This window comes from Scomber japonicus, chromosome 9, assembly GCF_027409825.1.
Source record: "Scomber japonicus isolate fScoJap1 chromosome 9, fScoJap1.pri, whole genome shotgun sequence".
Taxonomy (NCBI): Eukaryota; Metazoa; Chordata; class Actinopteri; order Scombriformes; family Scombridae; genus Scomber; species Scomber japonicus.
Window position 1 is genome coordinate 6,032,505 of NC_070586.1, and position 19,761 is coordinate 6,052,265.

The window sequence follows — 19,761 nt, forward strand, 5'->3', positions numbered from 1 at the left end:
GGAAGGGAGGAAGGTTGGAAAGAAGGACAGAAGAAAGATGGGAGAGACTGAGGAAAGAAGGAAGGAAGGGAGGAAAGGAAAGAAGGAAGGAAGAAGGACGGACAGAGGAAAGAAGGAAGGGAGGAAGGTTGGAAAGAAGGACAGAGGAAAGAAAGATAGAAGGTGAGACTGAGGAAAGAAGGAAGGAAGGAAGGAAGAGGAAAGGAAAGAAGGAAGGAAGAAGGACGGACAGAGGAAAGAAGGAAGGGAGGAAGGTTGGAAAGAAGGACAGAGGAAAGAAAGATAGAAGGTGAGACTGAGGAAAGAAGGAAGGAAGAGGAAAGGAAAGAAGGACGGACAGAGGAAAGAAGGAAGGGAGGAAGGTTGGAAAGAAGGACAGACAGAGGAAAGAAAGAGAGAAGGTGAGACTGAGGAAGGAGGTAAGGAAGAAGGAAGGATGGAAGGATCGAAAGGAAAGAAGACGGGGTCAATTTGACCCGGGAGGAAGACATGAGGGTTAAAGAACAGCTGAAACTATACTGAGAGTATTTAAAGTAATATTTATACTACAGAAAAGTTCATGTTTCAATGTTAAAAACCCAAAATAATACAATTAATTCCTTCATAATTATAGCCGAGTTATAATAAAGACTACAATATTGTGCTTATTAGTTATTTCCTATTGTGTCTGTTTTATTTTATAGTGATTTTTTATTTACTTAAATTTTTTATTACCTTTTATTTTATTGTGCTTATTTTTTAGTTATGTATGTACCTTTTAAATTAATTCAATAAAACATGCAGATTGGTGTAGATGAAGAGAGACCGGACACTTGAGAATAACGAGAATTTGCATTTATTTGCATCAAAAAAAAAAAATATGGTCCATTAAAACAAAGACTAAAACTCATTCTTTACAAAAGAATTAAATACCTGCATCGATACCTTGACATTCATTAAAGTGCATTATGTTGCTTCATCTTTTTAAAGCCCTTTTTTTCCTCCTCCTTCCTTCCCGACAAAAACTCAAGAGTATAAATGAAGAAAAAAAAAAAAACCCAACAAACAACCACAAGTGATTTTTTCTGTTAATTAAAACAATGATCTAACCTGAGTTGAACATTAAGACATTTATACTTCTTTCTTTTTTCCTTTTTTTGAAATAAAAGAAAAGAAAAGGGCAAAAAAAACCAAAACATCTAACATGCAGACTTTCAAGTTGCGTAATACGAGTCGCAGTGACTAACGGATTCAACATGAACTTCCCTTTAAACATTTAAAACCAGACAGTTTGTTTTTTTTAGTGTTCAGCAGCCACTCAGTAAGGCCGTCGCCTGGTGTTAACTCTCACTCTCACACCCCTGAATACAGTCAATACAGTCAATACAGTCACTGCATCGGTTTAAAACTTAGCAACAAAAAAAAAGAAATCGCACATTTGGCTCTTCAAGAAGAAAAAGGAGACAAGCAGCATTCATCTCCTCCTCTTCTTCTTCCTTCCTCTTCCTCCTCCAGACAATTAAAACAATAAATATACAGAACAGATGAATAAATGAATAAATACTCTCTTCATCTATCTTTCCGCTCATTCATTCATTCATTCATTCAGGACGGAGGGGGGAAGGGGGGAGGGGGAGGGGGGGTTCAGAGAGAGATCAAACTCTCATGTGCAAAAACCCCCCCCCCCTTTTCTTCTCTCTATAAATATAAAGTATAAAGAGATTTAGTAGAATAATGCTTTTAACTGTCTATAAAAATAAAATGTGATCTGTCTTTAGTACTTTACACAGGTAGAGGAGTTGGAGGTGGTGTGTATGCATGTGTGTGTGTATGTATATAACGGATGTTGACTGACCCCCCCCCAAAAAAAACTTAACGTAAAGTCACACCAACATGAGAACTGAAGACTTTCTCCTCAGGCACCAAAAAAAATTGAAGAGCCAAAAAAAAAAAAACCTTAACATTTGGTCCTCGATTCTTGATTTACAGTCTTTTTAAACATTCAGGCTTCTTTGGTGCGACTTCTTTAAAACATAAATAGCAGCGGTCACAGTCACAGTCACAGTCAGCCCCCCTCCCCCCCCCTCCCCCAAAAAAAACACCTGAGCTCACAGAGTCCATATATCCTTCCATCTTTCCTTCTTGGCCTTTCTCGTCTTTCGTCAGCTGACATTCACAGAATGAGAAGCGTCCACGAACCCCAACAAGGTCCCTGGGATTCCCTCGAGTAGGGGAGAGGGTAGGTGGGTGGTATTTAGAGGAGGGGGGGGAGGGGCGTGTGTGTGTGTGTGTATTTAGGAAGGGTGGGAGGTCACACACTCCTCATGGTGACAATGAAAGGAAGGGGGGGAAGGGTGATGGTGGTGGTGGTGGTGAATCAGCGTGATGTCACTCCCAGCTGTGTCTTTATTTGCTCGTACACAACGTAGCTGATGCTGACGGCCGGGATGACTTTTAGGAAGTTGGGGGCGAGGCCTCTGTAGAGACCCGTGGGACCCTCGGTCTGCAGGATCTGCCTGAAGAGACTTGACATGGTGGCCTGCTGGCTGCCTCCTGTCGCAGCTGTAGAAACAAAGATAAGAGATTAGACTTAAAGAGGATGTCGCAATAGAAATGGTAAAGGTTACGAGTCTCATTGCATCACTTCCTGTTCTCTTCTTCTTCTTCTCTGGATTTAAATAACTGGTTTTAATCTTAACCCTTGTGTCGTCCTCCCGGGTCAAATTGACCCCATCTTCTTTGCTTTCGATCCTTTTGTCTGTACTTCCTCCACCCCCCTTTCCTTCCTTCCCTCCTTCCCCAGTCTCTCCTTCTTTCCTCCCTCCCTTTCCTTCATCCCTCTTACTTTCCTGTCCTTCTTTCCTACCTTCCCTCCCTTCCTTCTTTCCTGTCTGTCCTTCCTTTCCTTCCTCCCCTTCTTCCTTCCTTCAGTCTCTCCTCCTTTCCTCCCTCCCTCCCTCCCTCCCTCGACTTGAGGACAACAGGAGGGTTAAACCCATCAGGCCGCCATTTGCCGTTTTACTAACCAACACCTTCACTGACTCATGTCTCACCTCTCTCCACCCGTAAAGAGAACAGAGGTGTGGCGCTGAGTCAAGTTCAGATTAATGTCCAATTTGTTTCGTAACTGTTTTACAGCAGCGGTGATAAATATTCACCCAGTGTCACACTTTTTAAAGAAGTCCTAGTAGGAAAACAGTCGATTCTTAAGACCCTAAATGTCCTCCTACTCTATATTCTACCCTTGCACTAGTCAGATTATTCCTATCAGAGGGTGTAACAGAGCTTCAGGATATGAAGGCCTCACCTTGTGCTTGCATGCGGGTGCGGACGAGAGCGAGGGGGTAACTGGCGAGTTGACCGCAGGTGCTCGACACGGTGCCGCAAGCCAGCAGGACCACAACGCCGGGGTCGGTGCTGTTGGTACCGTACTGCTGCAGGTAGCTGTTCTTCAAGGTCTGAAGGAGAAAAAAGGAAAGAAAGGGATGGTTAATGATTCATCGTGTTGGTGTATTAGGACATTTTTCACAGCGTTATGTCATTTAGAGACTTATGTAACCTCTGTCATGAGATTTCTTGACATTTCAAGTTACTTCATCTGTTCCAGTCGAGGAAAGATGGCGTAATATCTTTTATGCTCTTGTGAATATAGCCGAACACTTTCTCTCTTTTATTTGATATCATATTTTATCAGTGTGCAAAGTTTAAAAAATGTAAAATGTGGTGAATTTGAAGCCAGAAGATCAACATTTCTGCTCTGATTAGAAGCCAAAAGGAAGATAAATATGTACCGAGGTTTTATTAACGGAGCGATAAAAATACTAAAAACAGAACCTGACACTACCGAGGAGGTAAAAATAGACTCTGCTCACCTCGTACACGGCCAGGTCGATGCCAGCGTAGGGGATAATGCCGAGCATGTTGGGGATGTAGCCTTTGTAAAACGCTGCCAGGCCTTCTCGCCTGAAAATCTGCTTCGCACAGTCCGAGATACCCGAGTACTGTCCGGTCGTCCTTAAAGCCAGACGGGTTTTCAGAACCTGGGAGAGGAGACAAAGAGAAAGAGAAGAGGAATTAATGCTGTGTTCTTTTCATTTATGTTAAGCCTCCTATCGTTCTCGAGTTAAGGAAGGTAGGGAGGAAGGAGGAAGGAAAGTAATGGGGAGGGGAAGAAGGAGAAGGAAGGAGAAGGAAGGAGAAGGAAGGAGAAGGAAGGAGAAGGAAGGAGAAGGAAGGAGAAGGAAAGTAATGGGGAGGGGAAGAAGGAGAAGGAAGGAGAAGGAAAGTAATGGGGAGGGGAAGAAGGAGAAGGAAGGAGAAGGAAGGAGAAGGAAGGAGAAGGAAGGAGACAAAGAGAGGAAAGAAGGAAGGTAATGGGGAGGAAAGAGGGAAGGAGGGAGGAAGGACAGAAGGAAGGAAGAAAAGAGTGGAAGGAAGGAAGGAAGGAAGGAAGAGTAAAAATAGACGGGGTCAATTTGACCCGGGGAGGATGAGGTTTCCAGCTGTGAGACTCACCTCCATGGGGTAGATGGTGCTCTGAGCCATGACTCCTGCCAGAGAACCTGCAGCAAACCTCTCCAAGATGCTCAGAGTCTCTTTATCGCTGCCGATCAACCGTTTGATCTGGAGACAGAAGAAGAAGTCGATTAAATGATTAACTCTGACACTAGGATGTGGGTTCTAATAACAGGTGTGTGTGTGTGTGTGTGTGTGTGTGTGTGTGTAGAGAGAGGTCTGAGGTAACTTGTCGTACCTGCTCGTACGCCATGAACTTGAGCGCTGACTCGGGAGCGATTTTGATGATGTTGACGCCGTTCCCTCGCCATAACGACCTGATGCCTCCTTCTTTAATCATCTGCATCAGACCGCTCATGATGCACATGTTGTTGGTTCGAGATCCGTAAACCTGAAGAGAAGAAGATGAAGAAGAACACATTTAATTAATTATCCTTCATGTCGGCCTCCTGGGTCAAATTGACCCTGTCTGGTTTGACTTTTCCATCTTTCCTCCCTTCCTCTTTTCCTTTCTCCCCCCTACCTTCCTCCTTTCCTTTGTCCTTCCTCCCTTCTTTCTTTCTCCCCCTTACCTTCCTTCCTCCCTCCTCTTTCTTTCTTTCTCCCTTACCTTCCTCCTTTCATCCCTTCCTTCTCTCCTTCTTTCTCCCTTCCTCTCTCCTTCTTTCCCTTCCTCTCTCCTTTCTCCCCTTACCTTCCTCCTTTCCTTTGTCCTTCCTCCCTTCTTTCTTTCTTTCTTTCTTTCTTTCTTTCTTTCTCCCCCTTACCTTCCTCCCTTCCTCTCTCCTCCTCTCCCTTCCTCTCTCCTTCTCTCCCTTCCTCTCTCCTTCTCTCCCTTCCTCTCCCTTCCTCTCTCCTTCTTTCTCCCCTCCTCTCCCTTCCTCTCTCCTTTCTCCCCTCCTCTCCCTTCCTCTCTCCTTCTTTCTCCCCTTACCTTCCTCCTTTCCTCCCTCACTTGACGACAACAGGAGGGTTAATGAATGAATGATGAATGATGAATGAATGAGGTGTTTGATAGGAAAAGGGATAAATGTGTGATTTTGGATTCTTTCCATTTGGGCCAATAATGTTTGTAGGGTTTTCTTTTTGCATCATTCAGGAATCGATCGGGGGGGCACGCTTCATGTTTCAAAGTCGACTTTACACACAACGGCTGACGCAAATCTGTGGGCCATTGACACAGATCCTGAATCATGTCTGTGAGCTTAGACCTTCAAAAGCTCATTGATGACGCTGGATCTGACTCGGGGGATTACGCAGTCCAAGGGTGGAACGAACCTTTAGTGAGCCGTCATTGGCCGGTCAGGTGGCCTGGCTGTGACACACTATCAGTCCCTGGACTCCGGCCCCCCCTCTATTTAAATATTAACCTCGAGGCACTTGAGTAACACCGACTCCTCTCTCCCTCTCTCTCTCTCTCTCTGTTGAGCAACTTCTTTCAAGATCTGTCTCGACTCACTGATTGTGCCACATGAAAAAGTTACAAAATAAAGGTCAAAGTATCCCCTCCTGGAGAGTCCTGTACATGTTTTACTCTTCATTTTAAAGATTAATCTCTTCTTGGACTGAACTGAACTTGCTGATAACTGGGTCACAGCACCCACAAGCTGACGATTATTACCCTCTGTAGCAAATAACATGCAAGATAAGACTTTCCACTCTTTCCTCTATAACACTGTGTTCTGTTCCCAAAAGTCTTACCTGCATCATGACTTTGACTCGGTCCAGTGGAGCAGTGCATGTCCTGGAAACGGCTCCAGCTGCTCCGCCTGCGACCAGGTGCCTCCACCACATGCCGGTCATCTTCTCCTCGACGGTGAACTCGTCGGGTACCATCAGGTTCTCACCCACGTCGAATATCTAACCAGAGAGAGAGAGAGATGGAAGAAAATTAAACCTTTAACTCTTTGAAAGAAGACATGACAGATTAGAGCAGAGGTGTCAAACTCATTTTCATTCAAGGGCCACTTACAGACCAATTTGATCTCATGTGGGCCGGATCATTAAAAAGATGGAAGGAAGGAAGGAGGGAAGGAAGGAAGGAAGGAAGGAAGGAATGAAAAGGAGACAGGAAAGAAAGATGGAAGGAGGGAGGGAAGAAAGATATGATGGACAGACAGAATGAAGGAAGGGAGAAAGGGAGGAAGGACAGAAGAAAGGAAAGATGGAAGGAAGGACAGAAGGAAGGAAGGAAAGTGGGCCGGAGTGGACCCCTCGGTGGGCTGATTCTGGCCCACGGGCCGCATGTTTGACACCCCTGGATTAGAGGTAGCAGATGTCTTTAGTAAAGTCATTTTGTGCTATTTAGGTCATTTTTTCATGTTGCCAGCTGTTAAATGTGACATGTATTAAAGGAATTTGGCTACAGTAAAGATCACATTATGTGTTTGGTGGAGTTTGATCCCACAGGTGTCTCAGTTCACGTGAACATCATTGATTTTAAATGAGACAGCTGTGTCATATACTCGTGGACTCACTGTACTGCTGCTGCTTTGAAATCAGATCTTAATGCAAGAGACCAGCGAGCAAAGGTCAAAGAGTGCGAGGAGTGTCGAAACAATCTGGGTCAGCCGGCAATGCTTAAAACTGGATCGCTGTAGACCTGAGACTACTGTAGCTCCCCTTGTCTGAACTTAGGAAATCCTCCATTTAATTTAAACAGCCACAGAACAGCAAAATTCATTAAGCTGGCTTTCTAAATAATGTCTAAGGTCTCGATGTTCTTGCTTTGTCACCGTTATACAATTTTATTGAGTCAATATAAAAATTGACTATTTATTGCAGCTTCCTAATCAATCACCTCCGGCTCATATCTGGCAGCCTGCAGGTTGTTTCAGTGTCACTCTGGGACATAAAGACTGTACGTTCTGACTTTTCTTTGAGCATTAAATCATGCAGATTTCTTTCCTTGCAGACTGGAATGACCCAGCAGCTCCTGTTTCATCAGTAGCTCGGCTGTAATGTGCCGGGCCCCCTTCAGGAGGGTAAACTCCGGCTTTATTCTTGGCTCGGGTTCAGTCTGTCGTGTCTCTTCGGTGCCAAGTCGAAGCTGCTAAAACTCACTGAACGCCTTGGGAGGTAAAATACTTGAACTAAAATCAAGATCAGGTTGTCCTCGTCTTGCAAAGAGGGAGCTGTGCTATATATTACAGTTGCCACCCTGATCTGATTGACTGCTGCTCCTTTTACATAACAGTCAGACAGAGCAGCGGCAAATCCATCAGACATAATCCTCCGGGAACGGGAACGATTCCATTCATGACCTAATAAGAGCTTAAACCGCTGACGCACGGACTTGAGCCCATTGAGCTTTTCGTGCAGTTTGCTTCTCAATTGACCCGCTAATGTCAGACCGGAGGAAAGAACAACGCCTAATGTACTTTAATTAGGTGGACTGATACAATTATTGGGTGCGCTGTGGTTCCCGTCTGAGTCTAAAATAGGACACCAGTAAATGTTTGAGACACCAATTCCTGATAATAGGGAGTTTTCTAACTCTTGATTCATGAATCAGAGGCCTTCCTCGTTGCCTGCTGTGTGATGAAAGAGCAGCTTTGTTGTGGCTCAGCTGTTCCCTTTTTGGGGAAAAATGTGTTGATGTGCGATTTCAGAGCGGACCGCAACACTAACCGTGGAGTGTTTCCAGTAGAGGATGATCTCAGGGATGCTCTCCGCCTTCTCCACCATGGGGTAGCTGCTCCAGTCTTTACTGCTGATTGTGATCATCCCGCTCTTATCCATGCTATAAGATGAAAACAAATGTAAGATACTGACCTTTTTAAAATCTACAATTCAAGTGTGTGAAACAGGTGGATTCAATTACCTCTGAAGGGCTTTCTCTGCCTGCCTCGGAGAAATATGAACACCGATCTCCCAAAGAGACTGCATGAACTCTTTAGCATCAACGCGACCTTTAAAAAGAAAGAAAGAAAAAAGGAAGACACAAAGACAAAGTTTCAGTTAGTCTGACACAAAGTGAAACATGAAACCAAGTGAGTGCAGACTCATCCGCAACGAAACTCAAAAAGCCTCAGATTTGCGCGGGCGCCTCTTTCATACCTGCATTCTTCCTGTCGAGACTCTTCACCACAAGTTTAAGGTCCTTCTCGTAATCTTGAAGATATTGCACAAACTCGTCGAATTCCAGTTGTACGTCTGCGTCGTTTTCTTCCCTTTTTAAAGTTTTCTGCAAGACATTAAAAATACATGCAATGAGTAAAGACTTTATTTTAGGACTCCACACAGCAGATATCACACTGTATTAAAAAGTGTGTGAAGGATCATTGATGTTGACAGCAAAACATTTTTTAATGGACATCTTATGAAACAGGTATCACAAGCTCTTAAAAAAAAGGTTACTAGGTTTAAAATTAGCATCCAAAGCTATATAATTAACCAGTCCTGAATGTTAAAATGTGTCCCAGCTTGTGTTTCATGACCCCATCGGACACCGCTGTGACCCCATTAGCCAAGTCATGGTGCTCTTGGCATTCTTGAATGGCAGTAATGATGTTAGTTTCTTTTCTTTTTTTTTCTCTCTCCCCAGGACAACCCAAGTCTATTTTTGGGCCTCTACTGCTTGAACGACCTGCCAACTGCTTTAATCCTGTCTAAGCTGCAGCCTCTGCTCATTGGGGGGGGGGGGGGGGGGGGGTAAAATAAGGGTACACCAATTGACCTGCTGCCCAAAAGGCAGGCATATGACTGTCACATAGTAATGAAACACCTTGGTTATGCTCTTCCCCTGCAGCTCACGCTAACATGTTTTCACAAGTGCATAAATGTGACTTATAGCTTGTTTAAAAAGAGGAATGACATGTGACCAAATTTAAATATTTGCATTTTTCTAAGTGTATTCAGTTACAGCATATGTTTGTGCTTCCCTGGGGAGGTGCAGGATAAAGCTGCCCCTGACCGAGCAAGCAAGCTACTGAATATTCATATTTTAGCAGTGACTCAATGGATTATAATTGTTTTAAGAGTTTTTTTAGCTGGTAAGTGAAGCATTTGCCTTGTGCTATTTTTTGCTTTCTCCAGAAATTCAAGTGAGACAGTCATAAATGTGGTAACTGCTCTACTGATAAGATATGACTGGTTAGAAATGGGCCTGTGTGTCACTGATAGTAAGATAAGAGCAAGCAGCACAAAAATCAAGGTTCAAGTTTTAAGTTCACACCATCAGAAATGTTCACAAGTAAAACATGCTAGCAATCACTATATATGATATTCATTGCATATTTTACATGTTGCATTTTGCACTTTTTTCTTTCAATTTTAGTGCACAAAGTTGTTCCTATGATGTATTTTTTCATGCATTGTCAATAAAGAAGCTTTCAATGCTTGTTTTTTTTTTAGTTTAATTTTGCAAAAATATGCAGATTTGATCAAAAAACCGCCAACCATGTGACTGAATCGGACTAAATTCCTCTTTAGGGTGGATTCCGAGAAATGAATGACGCCGGCTTCAAGGCATGTGCCGGCTTTTTTTCCCCTTTTTCTTTTTAAGAGAAACGTGTGGTAGCATTACTATATTACACACAAAACAGACTAAAACACACCGCAAACAACATCATTTTAAACATATGCACGTTGCTTATATAAAAAATGTATTATCTAAAGTCAGAAATATAATTTTAAAGACTTTTCTGGAAGCCGGGCGGGAGTGCGGCCTTGTGGTAAAGGCTTTTTTTTCTCTCTTACAATCGTGCCAATTCTTCCGGTGTTACGGTTTAACTGGTGGTCGTGTTAACTGGTGACTTTCTCCTATAAAACCTTTAATTGCAGTTTTAATACTTTTAAAAATGCACATGCATCTGTTTAATATCTAATTCTTTGTGTGTTAAATGGTGTTTAGAGGACTCATTCGCCTCTTGTAGTGTAATGTAATGTGAGCAAGGCACCAGATAACACGGTCACCAGATAAAGCGTAACACATGTTCCCGGAAAGGAAGGATTTAAAACCGGTAAAAGTAAATTAACTTAATGTATACAAGTAGTATGTAAGTAATGCTACGTGGTGTGTTTTGTTCAAATAAAAAGTTCATTTTCTTACCTTTCGCCATCTTTGATAGGTAGAAAACTCTTGAGACGGCAGGAAGACGCTCAGTTTGTTAAAGAGAGACTTCAACTCGGACGGAAGGCTGTTAGACTCGAAATACTCCACCTCAACCGGGTCTGAGTTAGACACCGGGACGTAAAGGCACAGGCTGAGCATTGTGTGGTTCCTTAAAATTTAAAAAAGGATCTATAATAAATAAATAAATAGCACAGCAGCGAGGTATGAACTCGCCGGTGGTTGAAGCTGAAATGCCGGTATGAGAAACGCCGGCTGTTAAAAGAATGACTCTACACCCCGCCCCCTTTATATACGTCATTTTTACTACGGCCAATCGCAGAGGCCGCCCATTGATGGGCCCGTCTAAGTCCCGCCTTCAGATAGAGCGTAATGGAGGGCATATCGACCAATCATATGCTTTCTTTCATTCAGCTCGTGGAATCTTAGCCAATCACGTCCTCTCGCTCATTTAAATTGTGACAGAGGCCACCCAGGGCCGACTTGGCGGTACATGTGCTGCTGTGACCTCCGCAAAACATCCACAACAAAGTCCTTGTAACCTTACAAAGCCAGAAACAGACACAGATGAAAAACAACCACCTGACTGCTGACAGATAACACGATTGACGCAGCAATTGATCCTAAAAGATTGAACTTTTTGGGAGAAAATGGGAACACTTGTTATAGTAAGGTAGCCTATGACGTGAATAAAGCAATAAAACATCAAGACAGACCAGTTATTTTAATGTCCAACCTAATTATAAAAACAGAATTAAATAAACTGACTTCTACTCCCTCTCAAAAGTTAAGTAAGTGCAATTTATAACAAGACAAATTAATCAAATCTTTCTGGAAATTTGCATACTTATTTTTCACTATTACATTTAATTAAAAATCAGCTATTTGCAGTTGTCCTGCACTCTCATTTTGCACTTTAGTAGTCAGATGAATTTGTTAGGGGTCAAAATGTCCTGCCTGTAAAATATAATGCTGCAACATTGGCTAATAATGTAAGATCCTGTACTTTAGTGGTGCAAATCTTCTCACAAATATGCAATAAATCACATAATAAAACACACCAAACCTGCTTCACAGTGTAACAGGCTGCAGATATTACTTTCAGATATGTTTTAAAATCTTAAAATAGCTGCAAAATGTGTAAACATGTATGTGCTAGAAATAGTAGGCTAATTAAGCAACTTTAACTTCAACTTGTATCAGTATCCAGAAGAAAATTTGACTTTAAACATTGACCATAAAAACAAAAAACAAACAAGCAAAACAACAACAACAAGCATTAAGCTTAAGGGTTTTATACTAGTTCACTCTTCACTGTCCTGCATGAATATTTTGTCTTGGAGCATGTCAAAAAACAAAAATGATCTCTCCTACAATACCATTAAACCAGAATAAAAAATAAATATCAAAGTAAAACACAATATAAGTAAAAACAAACCAAAAAACAAGTTCTGATTTTGACCATAAGTGCCTCAGTTTTGGAAAACCTCTCTCAGTTTGTTCCCTTATTGTATATCTATCACTGTGAGATAATTAAATGTGTCACTAAAACTCTCAATTTAACATTTTCTACTCATGTTTTACTTGACCCCCGCTGCAGACAGTAGCGGTCATGGTATTTGGCATCTGGCGTCTGGCAGTGTAGTGACTACATCTTGTTCTCTGCAGAAACGATCTCGAGGGATGAAGACCAACTGGGACAAGGATGAGTGCCAAAATCCAAAAAAAGGATTGAAGGAACGCCAAGAGCTGCTACAAGCCCAGGAGGTCAGCTGATCCTGTCTGGGTTTACATATGACACACACACACACACAAACACCTTAGCGTGTGGATTAACTATCAGCCAGAGCGAGGTTCTGTGACTTCTCGGTATTGATGCGCTTCACTAATTTGTTTTCCTCAAGTTGGTTTAAGATTAATTTATAAAAGAAGAGTCCATGAGAGGTTTTGCAGCTCATGCTAGTGTCAATAATTCTGGACTGAACCTACAACCAGATAAACTATAGCCAAAACAAAAGTATGTGGAGATAAAGACAACTATGTCTATCCACATACTTTTGTGTTAAAGGACGGATTGACAGTGTTTCAAGTCTGTCTTAAAACAACAGTCAGGAACCCAAATGAACACTGACACATGTTTTTCTAGCTGTTATCAGACCATTATAGGCTAATATGAAGCTCCAGCCGTCCAAATGAGTCAAATCATGTCAATATCTATATCTGTAATTCAAGTTTTTTTTAATGAACTTAAAGACCTCTTATTACATCAAATCAATGTTAGATAAAGCTGCAGTGGTGGAGGGCAGGTGAATGAGGTTGTGTTGGACTTGATTCCTCTCTGCAGGCAGCACTGGATGGTGGGTGGCAGCTGCTTCATGGGACTCTGACTCTGCACACAAAAGGTCTGGTGTTTAACTGAAGACTGAGTGCATTGGCTGGCTGACCGGTCCCAAAGCACTTAGATTATTTACTTAGGTAAAAATACCACATATATACAGCTATATAAAAATACTCCATTACATGCATGCACAATCCTACCACAGTAAAAGTACTGCAGTATTATCAGCTTGATGTAGTTAAAGTACTGCAGTATTATGAGCGATGTCGTTTGCAGTATTACAGTAAAAGTACTGCAGTATTATGAGTGATGTAGTATGCAGTATTACAGTAAAAGTACTGCAGTATTATGAGTGATGTAGTATTACAGTAAAAGTACTGCAGTATTATAGTGATGTAGTATGCAGTATTACAGTAAAAGTGATATATTATTATATATGACATCATTAGATCATTAATAGTGAAGCATCAGTGTTAGAGCAGCATGTGTTGTAGCTGCTGGAGGTGGAGCTAGTTTATACTACTTTATATACAGTTAGCTAGTTTACACTACTTTATATACAGTTAGCTAGTTTATACTACTTTATATACAGTTAGCTAGTTTACACTACGTTATATACAATTAGCTAGTTTATACTACTTTATATACAGTTAGCTAGTTTATACTACTTCATATACAGTTAGCTAGTTTACATTACTTTATATACAGTTAGCTAGTTTACACTACTTTATATACAGTTAGCTAGTTTACACTACTTTATATACAGTTAGCTAGTTTATACTACTTTATATACAGTTAGCTAGTTTATACTACTTTATATACAGTTAGCTAGTTTATACTACTTTATATACAGTTAGCTAGTTTATACTACTTTATATACTTTATATACAGTTAGCTAGTTTACACTACTTTATATACAATTAGCTAGTTTATACTACTTTATATACAGTTAGCTAGTTTATACTACTTCATATACAGTTAGCTAGTTTACATTACTTTATATACAGTTAGCTAGTTTACACTACTTTATATACAGTTAGCTAGCTTATACTACTTTATATACAGTTAGCTAGTTTACACCACTTTATATACAGTTAGCTAGTTTACACTACTTTATATACGGTTAGCTAGTTTACACTACTTTATATACAGTTAGCTAGTTTATACTACTTTATATACAGTTAGCTAGTTTACACTACTTTATATACAGTTAGCTAGTTTATACTACTTTATATACTTTATATACAGTTAGCTAGTTTATACTACTTTATATACAGTTAGCTAGTTTACACTACTTTATATACAGTTTGCTAGTTCATACTACTTTATATATTTAGCTAGTTTACACTACTTTATATACAGTTAGCTAGTTTACACTGCTTTATATACAATTAGCTAGTTTACACTACTTTATATAGTTAGCTAGTTTATACTACTTTTTATACAGTTAGCTAGTTTACACTACTTTATATACAGTTAGCTAGTTTACACTACATTATATACAGTTAGCTAGTTTACACTACTTTATATAGTTAGCTAGATTACACTACTTTATATAGTTAGCTAGTTTACACTACTTTATATACAGTTTGCTAGTTTACGCTACTTTATATAGTTAGCTAGTTTACGCTACTTTATATAGTTAGCTAGTTTACACTACTTTATACAGTTTGCTAGTTTACACTACTTTATATAGTTAGCTAGTTTACACTACATTATATACAGTTAGCTAGTTTATACTACTTTATATACAGTTAGCTAGACTTTTCTCCAAACTTTGATTTTTGCTGAAATATTGGATAATTTGAACATTTATTGAAATGAAACCATGTGAGAAGTTTAGAGGGAAAGCTATTTGGTGGAGCTGTCAACAACTTCTTCACTGTCAGAAGGTGAAAGTTCAACTGGGTATCTCTAGGCCTATATCTCTGTAAAACAGGGTGTCGTGCTGCCACAATCCAGATGAGAGTCAGCACCAGTTATTATTACCTTAGACAGAAACTCAAACTTTTTCTGCATGTTTCTTTTGAGGGCAAATCATTTAATCTAAATTTAAATTTACAGTTGATATTCCCAAAAGGGTCAGAATTGAGCATGCTTGGACATGCAACTTTATTTATCATCTAGTAAGTGTGCATTAATGAAAGTTAAACAGGTTTTAAAATGTAGTTAATTAATTATACAGAGATTTAACATAGACCAAATATATTCTTTTTCTTACACCACTTAATACACAGGACTCAATGGAAAGCAATGATTGATTGAAACAGAAGGGTGACATCTCCTGGTCAACCTGTGGTACTGCATCAAACGAGATTTAAATGTGAGACCTCAAGCTGAAACTCTCATCTTATTGTGTTTAGTTTAAAAAAAAAACATAATTAAAAACTGAAATATGAATGTGTTCATTCACAAAATACATTTACACACCTGTGAATGTTTGCTGGTGTGAGTCCACCAGGATGACAGTGTTATGTCATCTCTCTCTGCAGCTCCAGAGGTGATGAAGATGAGGATAACTGTTACACTGTCTGTGCGGCTGAAGCACTCTACAAATGAAATTATTATGGCTTTAGTCATGCCTAAAAAGAGTAGTACCTGTTATTTCTCTAGTTTTTGGAGGCACCGAAGAGGGGGTTTGTATGTCTTTTTGTTCTGTTTGTTTGTGTCTTGATGTATGTGTGTTTTTATGCACCGAACTGGTCTGAAATAAATATTGAATTGAATTGTTCTTGAAGTTGATGTGTTGAAAGCAGTAAAAATCAGCACAGTAAGGATCTGAGTGACTGACAAGGGCCAATTGGTGATAGCTAGATGTCTGTGTGAGAGCTTGTGGGGTTTTCCCAGGGTGCAGTAGTTAGTACCTATCAAAAGTAGACCAAGGAAAGACAACTGATGAACCTGTAACCAGGTCAAAGACATTTAATTCGAAAATGAAAAATCAAACAATGCTTCTGTCCTTGACTATGGAGAGATATATCAATACTGTCATGCTGCTCCATCATCACATCAGCAGTTAAACCCTTATCACAGTGCATTACCCTTTATCACTAATGACATATATTGAACTTATCATTGTTCTCTGTATCATACAGTTGGTTGTACTTTCTCACAGTCAAGAAGAAAAACCATCCCATCTTATTTATCTGTAAAGCTTTAAACTGTTAAAGCTTCCAAACTACTTCACATCTCTTGTCTCATTTAAATGTGACAGAATCTCCATCGAGTATCTGATCCAAAGTTACCCCCCACAATAATGTAAGCAGAACTGGTTTCGGGTACTCGGCACCTTTTAAATGCACTGAACTGCAAACTGCCCTCAAACTAGAACCTTTTATTCCTCTTGGAAATGTTTAAGCTTCATTATCTGATGTTTTTTTCAGGATTCTTGTAACTTTTTTATCTTAATTATTGATCCTTATTGATTGTGTTCTTGTCTTATGACCCTCTCTCTTGGAAAAAAAAACATCTTAATGTCAATGAGGATGCCTTGGACTGAACGGCAAACTGCCCTCAAACAGAGATTCTTTCTATTCCTCTTGGAGATTTTTAAGCTTCATTATCTGTTTGTTTGTTTTTCTTAGGATTCTTTTAACTGTATTTATCAGTTCCTTAGTGATTGTGTAGTTGTATTGTTTGTGTTTGCTGATTGTGTTCTTGTCTTATGACTGTTGTTTTCAGGTCTCTCTTGGAAAACCGATCTTGATTTCAACAAAACTGCCTGATTAAATAAAGATTAAAAAAGACTAGTAAAGTAAAACATATATATATATATATATATATATATATATATATATATATATATATATATGAGACCACTCTTTGATCGTTATTTACCCTTTATGTTTATTGGCTTAATAACACATTTAACTGTATCTGGTACTGGAACAAAAAAAAATTGTGTATGTATTGTAAAACCCAGTGACACAAAAAAAAGAGCAGTAAATAAAATAGTGAAAACATCACAAGTCACTAACCAGTTATTGTGCTTTTCTTTAACCTTAACTTTTCAGACTTTAGTGTGAAACAGACTGAGATAAAGTCTTATGATGAACAAAACATTGTAACAGCAGCTGATTTGTTTGTGTCACATCTGAAGCCTCAGATAACAAAAACTGTAGCAAATACAACCGGTCATAAGGGACACAGAAAATAAAATTTTCAGCGGTACGGCATCTCACCTGTGTGGCGTCTTATGTGGGATTTCAAGTCCCTGTTACATCTGAAACTTCTCCCGCAGGTTTTGCAGAGGTACGGGATCTCATCTGTATGGCGTCTTATGTGGGATTTCAAGTCCCTGTTATACATGAAACCTCTCCCGCAGGTGTTGCAGAGGTACGGCTTCTTAACCGCGTGGCTTTTTATGTGTCGAGGTAATGAGCTCTTGTGTTTGAAAGACTTCCCACAAGTGTCACATCTGAAAGGCTTCTCACCTTCATGTTTGTCTCCTTTGTTAGCCACTTGAGAGTGGTGAGAGAGGAGCTGGTCGTCACTGTTCGGCTCTGGTACCACAGAGCTTTTAACTGACATAATGACCGGTTCCTCTGCTGCACTCTGAATTTCATCAGGACTCAAATCCGAAGTCTGGTTTTCTCTATTGTCACTTTCCTCACAGCCAGGAGTCAACGTAGAGGTTGCAGTCGTCTTCTTCAGTATGGGCTGTTCTCCCACCGGACTGGTGCAAGGTTCCTCCTGTTCCTTTTTAATCTGAGGCGTTTGGTCAGCAGGAATGTCCTCCTCCTTACAGACATGCTGTGAGAGCTCTGGAGTGACAAAAGGGGGAAACAGTGAAGAAAAGATGCAGACATCCAAGGAAAGTAAGTACATTATACTGTGTGTATGTGTTATTTTATACCTTTGTCTCATATAAAAATGAAAAATGCTAGATCTTTATTTTCACACGTATTTATCTATTTCTACATTTATTTATTAACTTATTTCTATATCTAATTTCTGTATTACTAGATTTATCTTTTTTTTAGTATTTCTACATGCATTTATTTATTTATACATGTATTAATTGTTTTTTATTTTTGCATTTCTGTGACAGTATGTAAATAAATAAATGTAGAATTAAATGCATCTAAAAAATTGACCCTGTCTGTTTTTACTGTTCCTTCTTTCCTCCCTCCTTCTCCCTTTCTTTCCTTCTTTCTTCCTTCCTTCCTTCTTTCCTTTCTCTCTTTCCTCCCTCCTTTCCTTCTTTCTTCCTCCCCCTTCTTTGTCCTCCTTCCTCCTTGCCTCCCTCCCTCCTGTCCTTCCTTCTTCCTCCTCCCTTTCCTTCTTTCCTTTCTCTCTCTTTCCTTCCTTCTCTCCTCCCTCCTTTCAGTCCTCCTTCTTCCTTGCCTCCCTCCCACCCTTCCTTCCTTCCTTCCTTCCTTCCTCCCTCCCTCCTTTCCTTCCTTGACTCGAGGACCAACAGGAGGGTTAAACCACTGTGTCGATAACTTTAGCGGTTATCAAATCCTGCTGACTCGTCTGTTTCTGGTGTTAAAAATGTTAAAACCTTTACAAACCTATTCTCTGTAATCTTATTTCTGGTTTCCAGGCGATATCCAACAATCTCCGTTGACGGTCGATCTGCTCCTCCAACTCGAAGACAGTTTCTTGGAAAACTGTGAATATTTCCTCAACTGCAACAGCTAGTCGGTCCTCAATTAACTCTCTCAAACACTGAAGGGAGGGCATCGTTATTTAATTGAACTGCGCCCTTATCTTCCTGCTAATTGAAATATCTTACACGACTACTCTGTCTGTATTGTTAGCTTCCAGCTCGGTCTCACGCTGCTAAAATCCAACAGTGCACGTGACGCAGTTTTTTTAGTATTTTATTCGCAGTCTAATGCAAACAGTAGTAATTTGCATGTTACTCTATTTATACCGGGCTTCACTATTGGTTAACCTGTACTCACCGCCCAATTGAGAGTAAGCTACCGTGCAGGACCCTCCCCCTATAAAGGTTTTAAGGTCAAAGTGCCCAAACATGAATCTTTAAATAAAACTAAATTCGAGTCTTGCACTGAAACGTTTACAGTTTTGTAGTGTTGTAGCTTATGTATAAAGGCATTTAGGTGGTATTATATTGGCAGTGTTGGGATAGCTGACTTTTTCTTTTGCTTAGGAGATTTCACTGACTACTGAAATATATCACATGTTGAATGAAGCCACTAAATGCTGTTCGCAAGCTAAACAACACCACAGTTGCTTGTAATGAATACCTTACTTGTTTGAGCTATATTTCTATATTTCATATTCAGTTGCTGTCAAGTAGGCCCACGTTTTGTACCTGTTGGGGTCTGCATGAATATTAAATGTGACACACACACACACACACACACACACACACACACACACACACACACACACACACATACACACACACACACACACACACACACACACACAGAATATAAATGTTGAATAAGTGGACCACTCGAGACAAAACATTTCTTTTTTTCATTAATACTCAAACATTGACTCGGTCACACCAGCTGATGTTCTTTTGCTGCTGCTACTGTTTTGCTTTTTTTCTTAAATATAAACTCTTTATCTGCATCATGCATGCATTCATTAATATTTCTAACTCCACTGGGGAGAAGTAGGAGGACTGAGCCCTTTGTTTCTCCTGTTGCCATGGTGAATCATGTTATCTGTGCTCCATTGATGAGGGGGCTTGGTATCTCCTCATGTACGAGCTTCACTCAGAGTTATTTTGACTCAGAGTTGATTGAACTAACTGTTATCACCTATTCTGAAACCCAAAACTTTGAGTTTGACAGCTCAGAGTTGGTCAACCTAGAGTTAAGGTTTTAACTAAGAGTTAGTCAAACATGCTTCCTGAAACAGGCCCTTGGAG

General features: G+C 40.1%; 1 protein-coding gene across 1 annotated transcript; it reads right to left on the reverse strand.

Moving 5' to 3' along the window:
* Window positions 1–1,798: 1,798 nt before the first annotated feature.
* On the reverse strand, window positions 1,799–10,769 carry slc25a25a (solute carrier family 25 member 25a). The gene is made up of 10 exons (XM_053326255.1): window positions 10,547–10,769; window positions 8,554–8,680; window positions 8,318–8,405; window positions 8,125–8,236; window positions 6,196–6,354; window positions 4,733–4,885; window positions 4,495–4,602; window positions 3,852–4,019; window positions 3,287–3,437; window positions 1,799–2,541 (listed from the first exon to the last, which is right to left on the reverse strand). Exons 1-10 carry the CDS (start codon window positions 10,706–10,708, stop codon window positions 2,357–2,359), a joined length of 1,413 nt encoding a protein of 470 aa, XP_053182230.1. The 5' UTR covers window positions 10,709–10,769; the 3' UTR covers window positions 1,799–2,356.
* Between the last annotated feature and the right edge of the window lie 8,992 nt (window positions 10,770–19,761).